Consider the following 16,742-nt stretch of genomic DNA (forward strand, 5'->3'; position numbering starts at 1 on the left):
AGAATTTCCTAGCTAGATAGGCCATAGACTGATCTAGCTCATCCAGTTCTTCAAGAGTGTAAAACTCATCCTTTTCCAACTCTAAGATTACTTGCTCCTGTGAATCATTTGTTCTCTGCTCACTTGATAAGGCATCTGAAGTTTGGTATCTTAGTTCATTATTGAATGAGTGGCTTTTATTAACAATTAAAGCACTTGAGCCATCCACCACATGTCCTTGACCAGACTTCAGCGATTGCCTTTGAATCATCTCTAGTTCATATATTTTAAGAATCCCATACATAACACATCAGTAACGCTTTCCTTAGGCTTAACCATGAAACCCTCATACCGTGAAATCAATATCCTTATTTGATTTGATCTAACTTCCTCAGTTCGTTCATAAAGTATTTCAATCTTCTCCCATACTTAGCAGTGTCACAATTGACAATGTTGTTGTACATCACACTGTCAAGTGACTTAATCAATATCAATTGTAAGATAATGGTTGAACAAAGTAAATTAAATCTTGTATAAAAAAGTGTTCATGCAGAAATTAAACTTGCACAAAATAAAGAACACAGATCATCAAAACTCACTTAATTTTTGTATTAAAAATTAAGATGTTTTGCTACAAAATTTCTAAGCTCTTCGAAGTTAAAGAGCTCAGCTTATTCTCGAGAGTGTTACAAGAATTTTCAATCTGAATTGTTTCTTCTAACTAGAGGACCAGTGTTAACTTTATAGCTCAGTTAACTGCTGGTTTACACAGTGGATAATAAACATGCTATTAGCTTTTCTAAACTGTCACTTGTCATTTCTATTTATAGAAAATCAAATCTTCCATTTCTGGCTTAGCATATCTTTAGTATCCCATATTTACCTTAATCTTCCTCTATCAGTTAATCTTTGTCATTGATCTTGCAACACTTCAAGCTGCTTTTTGTAGACTTGTCAATCCAGCTGTTGGATTGATTGTTGATTGTTTATCTTGGATATTAAACTGATCTGCAATTCTGTACTTTAAGACTGTACTTCGAGATCTCCAGTTTGATTCATTTGAACACTTGATATCTCGATAAGAACAAAGGCTTATCGAGATCTCTAGTACTCCATAATGAGTTTGGCTTATAGAGGTCTTCAGCTCATCGAGATCTCTAGTCTTCATAACTTCACTTGACTTGTAGATATCTCTGAGTTCTCGAATGGATATAGACTTGTCGATAACTCTGAGTTCTCTAGTGAAAGAATGACTTGTCGATATCTTTTTGAGTTCTCGAGTAGCTTTCCTGACTTCTCTACTCCCGATGGATATTGCTTATCCGTTTAGTAGATATTGCTCATCCGTCGAGTAGATGTATAGCTTATCCATCGAGTAGATAGTGCTCATCCGTCGAGTAGATGTTATTCATCCATCGAGTGGATATATAGCTCATCCGTCTAGTAGATATTGCTTATCCGTCGGTACTCTCTGGAGTTTGAATGATTTGTCGATAAGTCATTCTGGAGTTCTCGAATGACTTCTCTATAACATTAAATCTGTGACTTGTAGAGATATCAACTTAGAACATTATTCTCCATACAGATTTATTCAAATCCAATCTTCTTCAAAATTCTTCTGAGGCATGATCTTCTTGATCTTCTTCCAAATAGAATCCTTAGGCTTGATACTATTTTAGGAAAAAGACTCCAGTCTGCTCCTTTGCATTTTTATAGAATTTAAGTGTCACAAGTACAGAATATAAATTTACATAACAATACAACTTACTTAGGGTTGACATGTTGTCTTAGTCTTGTTAAAGTACATGCATGTCTTTTACAACACAAGGGCTTCAACTTCATTTTCATCAAGGCATTCCAAGCCTGGACACTTGTCATCATCAAAAGTCACATCTGTGCTTTCCATAATTTTCTTTCGATCAGTCACATAGACCTTGTTGGCAGTCCTCTCCAATGAATATCCCAGAAAAATTGCTTCAAAAACCTTTGAGTCAAATTTTCCCACATATTCAGAGTTGTCTTTTAAAAAGTAACACTTGCTTCCAAACACATGAATATACTTTACAGTAGGCTTTTTCTTAAAAATGATTGAATAAGGTGATTTTCCATGAGCCTTGTTAATGAGATATTTATTTTGAGTATATCATACAGTGTTCACTGCCTCTTCCCAAAAACTTATTGGCAACTTGGCATCTTGCAGCATTATTCTAGTAGCTTCAACTAATGTTCTGTTCTTTCTTTCAACTACTCCATTTTGTTGAGGTGTTCTAGCAGCTGAGAATTCTTGAACAATGCCTTTGCTTTTACAGAATTCACTTAATATTGTATTCCTGAATTCTGTTCCATTATCACTTCTCAATCTTTTTACACAATTATGATCTTTAGCCTATTTTTCTATCTTCTTGATGTGCTCAATTATGATGTGTGGATTCTCATCTTTAGAGTGCATGAACTCTACCCAAGTGTATCTTGAGAAATCATCCACCATCACAAGTGCATATTTGTTTCTTGAAATTGATAAGACATTTACTGGCCCAAACAAGTCCATGTGAATAAGCTGCAATGGTGCACTTATAGAATTTACAGTTTTTGACTTGTGACTTGATTTTTTCATTTTTCCTTTTTGGCAAGCTTCACAGACTTTAACTTGAGAAAACTCCAGATTAGGCATGTCTCTTACTAACTCCTTTTTAACCAAGGTGTTAATTGCTTTAAAATTCAAGTGAGACAACTTCTTATGCCATATCTTGCTTTATTCTTCTGATGCCTTGGTGTAGAAGCAAAAAATACCATCCTTATTTGTTGAGTCTAAGTCTGCAACAAATAAGATTCCTTTCCTTGCTCCTTTCAGAGCAACTTCACCAGTTTTCTTGCTGATAAAAGTAAATTCTCCTTTTATTGAATAAAACTTCAAAGCCTTTGTCTGCAAATTGGCTAACACTAAGAAGATTCACTTCAAGACCAGCTACCAGAGCTACATCATCAATGATAACATTTCTAGAAACAATCTTGCCATATCCCATTGTGAATCCTTTGTTGTTGTCTCCAAAGGTCACCAAAGGGCCAACCTTCTCCTCAAATTATGATAGCAGGGCCTTATCACCTGTCATATATATGGAACACTCACTGTCTATGATCCATATGACTTTCTTCACTTTGCACTGCACACAATGAGTTTTAAGTGTGTTTAGCAACCCAAGTAGTGTTGGGCACTTTCTTATTGTTAATTGATTTAGAAGAAGTATAATGAGTTGTTTCAGATAAAATAGAATTCAATGACTATTGTGCATTTTCCCTATCTGTTGTAGACCCAATTTTTGTTTCTTTAAGGTCTTATCTCAGTTTGTGATAACTTTTAATCACTTTCAAGTTGCAAGGGATGCAATCAAACTTGTCACAGAATGAGTTGGGATCATTTGCATCTACTTCATTGTATTTACAGGCTCCTTCAGCTGGCTTTCTAACAACCTTTTTACAAAGGTGAGTTAGGTGATTCACAGAGCCACATTTCTCATATTTCTTTCTTGGAGCATCTGCAACATAAGCAAAATTATTGCTTTTGTTTATCCCAAATTTCCCATTTCTATTTTTCTTCTTCTTTCTTGTATCTTCAATTTTGGTTTCTTTGACAGGTGTCTTGGAACCTTGTTTATCCATGAGCTTGTCTTCAGCTTTGAAAGATTGAGTTATTTCTGCATCTTTCTTCTCATTGTCTTCATCAGCAATTTCTTGCTTGATAATAAACTCTTCTTCACTGAAGTTAACTTCACATGCCTTGAACATAAGTGAGTCAACCTTTTTAAGGATTGTTGAAATATTTTCATTTTATGTTACTTTTCCTTTGTCACACATATTTTTCTTCTTGATGTTCAAGGCATCATAATCAAGACCAATAACAATATTTGCACATGGCTTGTTTTCTCATGGTATTGTCCAACTAACTCAGATGCATTCTTGAAGGACTTCAACTTAACCTCATTCGTTTCCAGCTTCTCCCTTAACACTGCTTTAATCTCACTTGCACACTTGAGCTTGTTCTTCAGATATGCATTCTCTTGTCTTACAGCTTCAAACTCTACCAACAAAAATTCAACTTCTTCTTTCTCATTTTCAAGCTTCTCATTTATCTTTGTTAGTGTGCTAACTTCTTCATTAGCAGCAACCATACTTGTATGAATATGAAACATTTCTATGCTCATCTTCTCTACAGTTTCTTTATATTGACTCACATTTAAATCAATGGTGGTGAGAGTTGGTACCTGTGATTTTGATGAGGATGACTCTCCTTGCTCCAAGGCCATTAGTGCATAATTTACAACTTCCTCATCTTCATCATTATCAGAATCATCCTAACTTTTTCCCTCAGCAATATAAGCTTTGCTTTGTTGTTTCTTCAGAAGAGCTTCATACTTTGCTTCCAATTCAAGATAAGCCTTGTCTTTCTTTGCTTTATTAGGTTTCCTGCATTCTGTAGAAAAATGGCCTAATTCATCACAGTTGATGCACCTTATCTTTGATCTGTCAACAGATTCAGTTTTGTAGCCATTTTTGCTATCAGATGTGTACTTCCCTTTTCCTTTCCAGCTGTTGTCTTTGTGAATGACTGTCCTTTACCCTTGAAGAATCTTGGTTTCTTTACTCTAATGTTAGAGAACTTCCTTGCCAAATAGGCCATTAACTAATCAAGCTCATCAAGTTCATCTAGGGTGTAGAACTCATCTTCTTCCAATTCCAGAATGACTTGTTCCTGTGAATCATTGGTTCTTTGCTCACTTGTTGAGGCAACTGGAGTCTGGGACCTTGGCTCATCATTAGAGGTCTGGCTTTCATTGACAATTAGAGCACTTGAACCATCTACAACATGCCCTTGAACAGCTCTTAATAATTTTCTTTGAATCATTTCTAATTCATATATTTTTAAGATACCATATACAACTTCCAGAGTTATTCTGCTCAAGTCTCTCCCTTATCTGATTGCTGAATTTTTTTGTTCCAAATGATCCGGAAGTGTAAGCAAAAATTTTGGATTCAATTCTTCAGCTTCATAGTATTTGTCATGGAGCTGCAAGTCATTTATCAGCTTATTAACCTTTCAAACACATCAGTGATACTTTCTTTTGGCTTAGCCATGAAACCCTCAAACTGTGAAATCAGTATCCTTCTTTGATTAGATCTAATTTCTTCAGTTCCCTCACAGAGTATTTCAATCATTTCCCAGATCTGCTTGGCAGTGTCACAGTTGAAAATGTTGCTGTACATTACATTGTCAAGTGACTCTATCAAAATCAGCTGCAAGCCACTATCCAGGAAAACTTTTTCTTTCTCAGGCTCAGAGTACTCAGAAGGGTCTTTTGGAGCATAATGAGCTGGAATGACCATATCACCATCTGTAGATTCCTCAACTCTAACCATAGGAGTGAAGGGATCTGAATGTAGAGTGGATTGGCCATCCTGATAAACAATAACATTTTCTTTTTCCAAAGAGTGTAGTTATCTTTGTCAAAGGTAGGAATTTTGATGATACTGATTTTCTGTGTATTCATTCTTCCAAGATCTTGAATCTGTTTACTTTCAGATTTTGCTCTGATACCACTTGTTAGGTAATGAATTACACACAGAGAGGGGGGGTGAATGTGTTTTTGTGTTTTTATGTTTTTCTTGAAGTATTTATGGTTTGAACAAAGTAAATGTAAATCTTGTAGTAATATTTGTTACTAATGAATTTAAGCATGTAATAATAGTGAAAACAGATCTTTCAAAACTCACTTAATTTTATATTAAAATTAAGAATGTTTTGCTACAAAATTTCTAGGCTCTTTGTTAATAAAAAGCTTAGCTTCTTCTTTGAGAGAATACAAGATTTCTGATCTAAATTGTTACTTCTAACAAAGGACCAGTGTTAACTTTATATCTCAGTTAACTGCTGGTTTACACAGTGTATAATAAGACATGCCATTAACTTTAGTGAACGATCACTTGTTAGTTAACAGTCACTTGTCATTTCCATTTTAGGAAAAGTATATCTTCCATTTCCGGCTTAGCATATCATTGCATATAGTGTTAACTTTGATCTTCCTTTGTCAAATAATCTTCACCCTTGATCTTGCACACTCTTCAAGCTGCTTTTTGTAGACTTGTCAATCCAACTGGTTCGATTGTTTGTTGATTGTTAATCTTGGATATTGAACTGGTCTGCAATCTGTACTTTGAGATTTTACCCCGAGATCTCCAGTTTAGGCATATAGAGAACTTGACATCTCGATAAGTATATTGGCTTATCGAGATCTCTAATTACTCTATTGTTGATTTGTAGAGGTCTCTGAGTTCTCTATAAGAGAATTTGTCTTGTCGAGATCTCTCCACTTCATATCTTCACTTTGACTTATCGATACATCTGAGTTCTCTAGTGACTTTTTGACTTGTCGATATCTCAGAGTTCTCTAGTGAAATTTTACTTGTCGATAACTCAGAGTTCTCTAGTGAATTTTGACTTGTCGATATCTCTGAGTTCTCTAGTGAAATTTGACTTGTCGATAACTCTGAGTTCTCTAGTAAAGAAATGACTTGTCAATATCTCCAATCTCATGTCTTCAATTTGGCTTGTCGATATCTCTGTGTTCTCTAGTAACTTTCCTGAGTTCTCTATAAGTCATTCTGGAGTTCTCGAATGACTTCTCTTTAACACTAAATCTGTGACTTGTAGAGATATTGACTTAGAACATTTTTCCCAAAATAGATTTATTCAACTCCAAGCTTCTTCATAATTCTTCTAAGGCATGATCTTCTTGATCTTCTTTCAGATAGAATTTTTAGGCTTGATACTGTTTAAAAGAAAAGACTCCAATCTTCTCTTTGACATTTTTACAGACTTTAATATTACAATACAAAATGTAAACTAAGATTACAATACAACTTACTTAGGGTTGTCAATTTGATTTAGTCTTGTTAAGGTACATGCGTGTCTTGCACAAAATTAAAAACAAGCTAAAATGTGCAGAGGAAGTAGAAACTGTTTTGAGAGATAAAATTGAGAAAAATGAAATTAAGCTTAAGTTATTTAAAAATGCATCTCGATTGTTTGGTCAATACCATGAGAAGACAAGCGTTATGCTAACATAACTATTGGATTGGACTATGAGACTGGTTCATCTCAAGAGAAAAGTCAAATTGACAATGAAAAGGAAAGTGTGAACAGAGAAGTCCATGTCGTGCTTCGAAAGGTGAATGCACCCTTGTTCAAGGTCTGTGAGGTGAACTTCAATAAAGAGGAGCTTATCATCAAGTAAGAAATTGCAGATGAAGATGAAGAAAAGAAAAATGCCATATCAACTCTCAACACTGAAAGTGAGAAAAAGCTTGAAGCTAGTCCAGTCATCGAAACACCAGTAACTGAAATAAAAAATGAAAGCACAGGAAAAAAAAAGAACAGAAATGGAAATATATGTGTCAACAAAAGCAACAACTATGCCTATGTTGCAGATGCTCCCAGAAAGCAGTGTCAAAGATATGGCTCAACAAATCACCTAACTTATCTTTGTAAAAAGATTGTTAGTGAGCCAATGGAGCCTGCAAGTACAATGAAGCTCAAGCTGATGATCCCTACTCTTTCTGTGACAAGTTTGATTGTATTCCATGCAACTTGAAAATTATGATTAGCTATCATAAATTAAGAAAAGATCTAAAAGAAGTTAATTTTAGATCTGTGATCAAAGAAGAAAATGTTAATCAAAATAAGAAAGCTGTCTCTTTTGATTGTTCAAGTTCTACTCCTGCTAACTCTATCAAGAAGAAGAATGTGCCCAACACTACTTGGGTGACTAAAACACTTAAACCTCATTATGTGTGGGCAAGAAGAATAAATTCATGTGGATCATTGACAGTGGATGCTCCAAGCACATGACAAGTGATAAAGCCATGCTATCACAGTTTGAGGAGATAGCTGGCCCTTTGGTGACCTTTGAAGATAACATCAAAGGATTCACAATGGGATATGGTGGTTTAATTTATGGGAATGTTGTCATTCAGAGTGTAGCACTGGTTGTAGGTCTTGAAGTAAATCTTCTAAGTGTCATTCAATTTACATATAAAGGTTTTAAGGTTATTTTTGACAAAGAAGCTTTCTCAATCATAAGAAAGAAGACTGGTGAAGTTTCTCTAAAAGGAGTAAGAAGAGGAAGCATGTTTGTTGTAGATATAAATTCAGCAAACAAGGACAAGATATGTTGCTTCTACATAAAGGCATCAAGTGAACAAAGCAAAACCTGGCACAAGAAACTCTCTCACTTAAACTACAAAGCAACCAATACTCTTGTGAAAAGAGAATTGGTGAGAGACATGTCAGCCTTGGAGTTTGTTCAAAATGAAGTTTGTGAAGCTTGTCAGAAAGGCAATATGAAGAGATCAAGTCATAAAAGAAAAGCTGTGAATTCCATTAATACTCTATTACAAGTTATCCATATGAATTTGTTTGGTTCTGTAAATGTCATGTCAATTTCTAAGAAAATATATGCACTGGTGATGGTGGATGACTACTCAAGATACACTTGGGTAGAATTTATGCATTCAAAAAATGAAACTCCGCATATTATCATTTAACACATAAAGAAGATTAAAAAATATGCTGAAGATCAAAATTCTGTAAAAAAAATTCAGGAGTGACAATGGTTCTGAATTCAGAAATTCCATACTAAATGTATTCTGTAAAGACAAAGTCATCACTCAAGAGTTCTCTGCCCCAAGAACACCTCAACAAAATGGTGTGATTAAAAGAAAGAACAGAACTCTAGTTGAATCGAGGCTAAATTTCACTAATCGGCCCTAATCAGGGCTTAATCATAAAATTCTGAAAATTTAAAAAATTTTGATTTTTTCTATTTTTCGCAAAAAAATCAAATAATTTCCGCAGGGGGGTCGTTGGGACTCTGCAGGACCTCCTACAGGGCAATCTGCAGGAAGCTCTGCTCGGCCAAAAGGCCATTCTTGGGGGCTGGTCGGCTGGGCCTGGTCAGCCAGAGGCAGGAGCTCCTGTCCTCTGCTGACCAGGGTTGTTTGCTCTAATTTTTTTTTGCAGAACCTTCTATTTGGCGTAAGCCCTTCGTGTATTCTACTAGGCTCTTCTTACTCTTGGTTATCCATGGAATGAATCTCATGGTGATCCTAGAGTTCCTTGTGGTTCTGTTACCCTTGTTTTAGTGAACGTTCTATACTCATTCTATCGAACATTCTGTACTCGTTCTACTAAACGTTATGTGCTCCATTAAACTTGTTCTATAGGAAGTCCTATACTTCATTGAACTTGTTCAATCTTGATTTATAGGAAGTTCTATACTCCAACAAATTCATTCTCAAAGACGTTCCAGTCTTCACAAAACTTATTTCCGCTGAGAGCTATACTTTTCAAGGAATTTCCAAGTGACTTCACAGGAGGGTCTCCGAAACAACTTTAGAAGTCCCTAGGTCTCTCCTATAGAGGCTCCTGTTCGGCCTCAAGGCTTGCTCTTAGTAGACCTTGGGGCCACTCTCAGGGTGGTCTGGTCGGCCGGGAGGAGAAGTTCTCCGAACTTGCTACGGTGAACGTTTTACTCTTCACGATACTTATTTCCATTAACCTTCTGGTCTTCACGGAGCTTGTTTTTCGCTGACGTTTTGATCTTTATGGAACTAGTTCTCATGGATGTCCTAGTCTTCATGAAACTTGTTTTCATTGGAGGTCAACCTCATTTTACGATTTCACACAAAATTTCACAGGAGGGCCACCTAAACAACTTCGAAAGGCCTCAGGGCTCTCCTAAAAAGGCTCCTGATCGGTCGTAAGGACTCATTTTATTGGCTGGTTGGCCATGCCTAGTCTTAATGGACCTTGGGGCCCTCCAGGCTCTCCCAAAGAGGCTCCAGGTCGGTCATAAGGCCTCATTTGTTGGATGGTCGGCCAGGCCTGGTCTTAATGGACCTTGGGGCTCTCCTACAGAGGCTCCAGGTCGGCCATAAGGTCTCAATTGTTGATTGATCTTCCAGGCTTGGTCTTAATGGACCTCAGGGCTTTCCTATAGAGGCTCCTGGTCGGCCATAAGGGCTCATTTGTTGGTTGGTCATCCAGGATTGGTCTTCATAGATTTCAGGGCCCTTCGGGCTATCCTATAGAGGCTCCTGGTCGGCCATAAGGCCTCATTTTGTTGGCCGGTCGGACATGTCGACTCTTAATAGGCCTCAGGAGTCTCTTAAAGGGAATTCTAATCTGTTATAAGGAGAACCTTTGGTTCTCGTACTCGTGAGTACTCTGGCCTTCACGAAACTTGTTCAGCTAAAAAGCTAATCTCATTCTAATCTTTATAAACTTTGCTAATCATGGTGATTAATGTAATAAGCTCTTAGCTAAGTCTAATGACTTATATTTAGTCCCTACCAGGCTTTTTCTCGGAGGATTGATACGATAAGAGGTATCCTGTATCGCTATCTTCGCTTATTATAACGTCCCTTCTAATTTTTTGATCATTTTTCTCCACCATTTCCGGTGTTCTTTCGAGAGGTGCCTGCTAACGCGAACCAGGAAAAGTTACGACCTGTTGTAGCATGTACCTCTTTTCCTATAAAAGAAGATGAGAAGTGTTCATTTTCTTTCACACTTTCATTTCTCAACTTCTCAAATTCTCAAATTTTCTCAAGCCTTTCACAAGCTCCCAACTCTTCTCAAGCTTTTGAAGGATGTCTCAGGGTCAAGGTCTTAGCAAGTTTCTTTCTCCACTAAGGAAGCTATGCACAAGAGGGCTATTATCCACTTTCTACAAGGTATAGCTTTTGTTTTTCCTTTCTCTTTTAATCGTTGTTCTAATAGTCTGAAGAGCATGTTGGATGAAAGGGCGAACAAGTACCCAAGTACTGTCCATTTTGATGTGTTTCACCACAGAAGTGTGCTCCGTGAGGGGGATGTTGAAGAGATTCGGTCGAGTTATTCTTGGCCCGAATGTTTAGAGATTCGTAAAATATATATCCTACAACCAACTCTCTTCTTAAAATACATATCCTAGCCAATCAAACCTCCTTGAAGAAACTGATCAAACCCCCATCATTTATACCACCAATCAAAACTCATTTCAAGTCTACTGCGAGAAAATCAAAGAAAATGGAGTTGAAATGGGTGCTCTATGGAACTACTTTAATCAAAATGATTTTTCACCAATTTCAAAGAGATATCAGATGATGACTACAATAATCAACTAGCTGAGGAAATAGTCAAATTCTGTGTGGAAACTCTAGGAGAGGTGAAAATTTATTTTGATGGCTCATTCAACTTACTCAACAAAGAGGTAATTGAAAATTATTCAATAGTAGAGTTTGAAAGAGTGATTAGTTTGATGACCAGGAAGGATGCTTTTACAAAAATGAGGAAGTTTAAACTGGCTAGAAGATCGAGAGATAGAGATGAAAGGCATGCAAGGGAGAAGACTAAGAGGGATGCAAATGCCATCAAAAAGGCTAAGAAGATAGTGATGTTTGAGAAGAGGTCAAGTGAACTAAAAGCCAAAGGGTTGAGTAGAGTTTCTCTAGATGGTGTGTTTCTGAATATTAAGACTCATAGATTACCAAGGTACAAGATAAAATATCTTGACATTTACTCACTAAATGAATGGCTGAAACTGGTGGAAGCTTTAAGGGGGACTGAAATAATTGAAGAACTTGAGTGTCTTGTCAAACTCAAGGATTTGATTAAAAAGCAATCAGGATATGAAAACTTTAGCTAATTTTGTAATTTAATTCTCAATGTAAATGCAAGATGCACTCATGTATAAAACCTGTACTTTGTCACTCTGTTATTTTCTTTTTAGATTTTAGCTCGGGGTTAGTCTTGTTATCAGGCATGAATTTGTGACAAATAGTATTCTCATAAATCGGGGGAGATTGTTGTGCAACACATGCATGTACATAACAAGACTAAGTCACTAATGACAACCCTAAGATTTAGTTGTATGATAATATTTTGTAATTGTACCTTTTGAGTCTGTGAAAATGCTAAGGAGATTAGACTGGAAGATATTTCTATGAACAACCATCAAGCTAAGGAATAAACTCTAGAAGAAGATCAAGTCTAATCATGTCTCAGAGAGAAGTGTAGAAGCTTATTATTGAATAATGTTTTTTTTGGAAAAACATTCTAAGTCATATATCAACAACTCATAGATTAAGGTGTACATAGATGTCTATCGAGAAGTTAGGTTAACTTGTAGAGAAGTCACTCTACTTGTATAGATGTCATTCTACTTGTAGAGAAGTCCAATGCATGTAGATAAATGAAGATATCGACAAGTCAAAACTACATGTAGAGAAGTGGAGATATCGACAACTCAAAATTGCATATAGTGAAGTGGAGATATCGACAAGTCAAAACTGCATGTGAAGTAGTGGATATATCGACAAGTCAAAACATCATGTAGAGAAGTGAAGATATCGACAAGTCAAAATTGTTCATGGAGTACTGGACATATCGACAAGTCATAATACTTATAGAGAAGTAGAGATATCGATAAGTCACTATACATTTCGATATGTGACTTCTCAATACAATGAAATAGATCTCGATAGCAGCTCAAAATTCAGAATACCGACAACTAGAAGATCCAAGATTTTAAGTCAACAAACCATTCTATCATTGAATTGGAATGTCTACAAATGCATCTTGAATAATGTAAGATCAATGGCCAAGATGAACTGGATAAAGAAGGGTCACAGACCTGTAAGATTACATGCAGATTTCTTGCTCAAAATTGAAACAGACAAATAGACTTTAGAAAATGTGTTAGTCCATTTTAGTGTAATCTTTGTAAGTTGTGCATGTTGATCTATAAAACATGTCACGGGTCCTTTATTTAGGGTAGAAAAACAGATCTAGAAATCTTATATTCTCTTAAGAGAAATAGTTGAGATCTTATTATTCAAGAACACAGATTTGTAGCAAAACAAATTTGATTTAAATATAAATCAAGTGAGTTTTGATAAATTGCTTGTGTCTTTTACATTAAGTTATTTATTACTATAAATTCACCTCTAGTTGTTGAAGTTTCAAAGTATAATATGATTTTCAAGAGAGTGAAATCAAAGAAAATAAAAAAAACACATTCACCTCATTTGTGTTGCACTTCATACCTAACAGGGATTGCCATTCTCATATATGTCACGTTTAAAAAATAGCCCCATATCCGTCCCGCTTCCACGAGAATTTATAATGCATCCTCATCCCCGCTCCACGGGGAAATTCTTAATACCCACCCCTCCCATCACCACATTGAATGATTAAGTTTTTTTAAAAAATAAATAATAAAATTATTTTTTAAAATATATTATTTAAAAGAAATGCATAAATGATTAAACACCCTATACACCATATATTTATTGTATTACGTATGCAACTGAAATAAATAAATTATAATTCATCCTATATTATAAATGTATTTTACTCCACTCTTATATTATAAAAATATATATTATATAATATTTGTGGTGTTGCGGATTTTACTAGCGATGATCATATAAATACTATATCCGCCCCATATTTAAAATGGGATAAATTTTTTATCTTCATTACTGCCCCATTTCTCATTTAAGCAGGACGGGACGACTCCATTTGAATCGGACCCGGACCGGATGTTTTTTTTGTTTTTCCTGCCCAGGGCAGAGAAGTCTAGTTAGTACCTAAAGAGGTTATTTAGGTGTTAGTACGCAAGCCCAATCACTATTGCGTTTTGGCATTGTTAAACTATAAAGCCCATTTTTGGCGTTTTGACTTGGGCTGGGTTAAAGTTCCACCTGAGCTGCTATAACAAAATTGCTATTTCGAATGGGCTTGTACCATTTTTACACTTTCAACTCATTTCTGTAGCACAAATATATCGGATCCCTATAGATCATATCATATACTCTTTAGCCATCCATACGTTGGAGAGAGAGAGTGTGTTTCGCGTATTTTCAAGTGAACCAAATATAGTTCTGTAACATATTTAACAATTTTATATTTTTGAATAAAATTTGATTGTTTCAATTTATTATTCAGAAAAACAAAAACTAAAATTATAGGACTATTTTATCAGTAAGTTAAAGTGCGTGGAGTAGTTTCTCCAAATACAAACAAACGGATGAGGGAGAAATCAAAGAATAAAAAGGAAGTTGCCTGGTTAGCCCTAAAGAGAAGCCCACGCGTGGTTGAGCAATTAAACAACTGCAGCCCTATTTTTTAGCATATCAACTTCTTTGTCGTACACTACACACGCTATGCATACGCGTCGGGAATATAAGTATCCAAATTATAATTATTTTTGGCACCTACTAATGAAAAATATCTCCCAGCCCCTCACATAATAAAATATCTGAATTAAGTTCACCTACAGTCCCTGTCTCGCTTTCTAGACGAGTCAGTCCTTTAGATTGGCCCACCCCAATTCATTGGACCAGATGTTTTATTTGTGGGACCATGAATCACAAGTGCCCTGAATCACATGTGGCATGGACATTAAAGTGCCACGTCAGGGAAAAAAGGAAGCCCACGCGTGTTGAGATAAGGTAAGTAATCAAACTGCAGTGAGGCCATACAGAGTTGTTTGTGGTACACCACACACGCTCACCTTCCGCGTCCATACAATCCCACTAGTTTTGCAGTTACCCTATATAATGTCTCTCACTCACTCAAATATATCTATCAAAAGTAAACTGAGTATTAAGTTAAGTTCATACACACTCTCATTCCCATACAAGTCTTACAATCCAGCCCTATACTGTTCTACTCTGCTTTTTTATAAAACTAAACATTTCTGTAAATTCAATACTTACATATATATATTTATGAATAATTTTCTATCATACACGAACCAAGATCTCTCTGAGTATCAGTATCCGATCTCACCACAATCTACTGAAAACTCATCTACCACTGAAACCACAACCAATTGCAATGACATTGACTCCGCCGCCCATATTTCACATGAAGTGTTGCTGGCCTCAAAAATTCCAAAGAAACGCTCCGGAAGGAAGAAGTTTAAGGAGACGCGCCATCCTGTGTACAGAGGAATAAGGTGTAGAAATTCAGGCAAGTGGGTCTGTGAGGTTAGAGAACCTGTCAACAACTCTCGAATTTGGCTTGGAACTTATCCCACTGCTGAAATGGCTGCTCGGGCTAATGATGTTGCGGCCATTGCACTTAGAGGTCGAAATGCCTGTCTTAATTTTTCTGACTCTCTATGGAGGTTGCCACTTCCTGCTTCTTCTGCTGTCAAAGACATTCAAATAGCTGCTGCCAAGGCTGCAGAAGCCTTCAGGCCGAATAAATATGATGTTGCTAGGGACACGAGTCCGGAGAAGACGTTAATAGTATTGCAAGAAAATAATGAGGTGATGTTCATGGACGAGGAGGCGCTATTCGGGCTACCTCAATTCATCAATAATATGGCACAGGGGATGATGATGCTTCCTCCTCCTCAATATGTGCAAAATGATCGGTGTTATGGGGATGCTGACTCGGACGATGCTACCGATATGTCTCTATGGTGTTATACTTTTTGATGAACACCTCAACTATTAGAGCAAACGTATAATTACATTGAATATTCGGAGTGACAAATTAAATGCCACATAATTATTAGGATACATGTATAATTAGATTGGATATTTGGAGGTGACAAATTAAATGCCACAAACAGATAAAAGAGTGTATATTCAGTTATCAATACATGAATCAATTATTTATGAATGGAGTCCTCAATTAACAACTTCATGCCGGCAAGGGTTGACTCAGTTGTTTAAACATATTCTCTTGGTTACAAGTTCAAATCAACGTAATAAAAATTTATGATTATGCCTTGACTATTGCGTAAGTCCATGGGGTTTAGCCGGTACGCACCCGAATAATAGCGGATACACAATAAAAAAATTAACAACTTCATATCATCCATAACCCTACAATAAACCAACCAGCAAAATAACTATAAAATGAGGCTCGAGTATTAACAGAATTGGTTAAGTGTTTGTCCCTTCCTTCGGATAAAGAAGCAACATGAAACTAAAACATAAATCGTGGAGGTAGTCAAACTAGCTTATATAAACACTAAACATTCGCCGATTTTTAAAAATTAGGGTACGCATCATTTGCTTCTTTCGATTGTTATTTTGGTTCTATTATTTTAATAAATACATTTTGTACCCGTATAGAAGTTTTGGCGCTGCAATATACACCTTTCGATGTATTTTTATCGTTATCATTAAATTAATTAGGAATAGTAGTAAATTAACAATATTTAATTATATTTTAACCCCTAAACTTTAACATATTTTTCATTTTAACCCTTAAACGATTTCTTTTTACATTTGTACCCCCAACTGTAATAAGTGTACATTTTAAACTTTATATAAAATTATAGCTTCATTTAAATTTTTTGACCCTTTAAATAATATTGTTTAAAAAATTGCAAATAAGAAAGTTTTTTTTATTATTTGGACACCGCATCTACTACCTTTCGGGTGCGCACTGAGTAAACTCCACGGGTTCACACAATAGTCTGCAAATCACGTGAAACAAGATAAAACACACTTAAGCAACATGCTCTAGTTATAATCATAAATTCTCCCTGTGACCAAGTGGATAATCATCTTCTCTTTAACTAAGAAAATTGTAGAAAACGAAACAAGTTTTCAAAAATGGTATGGGTCATCGGGAACGATGTTATAACGAATTGAGAATTAAATAAAAATGTATGCTAAATACAAAATTAAAAAACAGAGTTTTG

General features: G+C 35.8%; 1 protein-coding gene across 1 annotated transcript; it reads left to right on the forward strand.

The window, feature by feature from the left end:
• Positions 1 to 14,680: 14,680 nt before the first annotated feature.
• On the forward strand, positions 14,681 to 15,705 carry LOC141720755 (dehydration-responsive element-binding protein 1E-like). Its single transcript, XM_074523366.1, has one exon. It carries the CDS (start codon positions 14,806 to 14,808, stop codon positions 15,520 to 15,522), a length of 717 nt encoding a protein of 238 aa, XP_074379467.1. The 5' UTR covers positions 14,681 to 14,805; the 3' UTR covers positions 15,523 to 15,705.
• Positions 15,706 to 16,742: the final 1,037 nt, after the last annotated feature.

Source organism: Apium graveolens, chromosome 4, assembly GCF_009905375.1.
Source record: "Apium graveolens cultivar Ventura chromosome 4, ASM990537v1, whole genome shotgun sequence".
NCBI lineage: Eukaryota > Viridiplantae > Streptophyta > Magnoliopsida > Apiales > Apiaceae > Apium > Apium graveolens.

Bases quoted from the DNA above. Each gene is read 5' to 3' on its own strand.
- LOC141720755 (XM_074523366.1), top strand. From the start codon at position 14,806: ATGAATAATTTTCTATCATACACGAACCAAGATCTCTCTGAGTATCAG.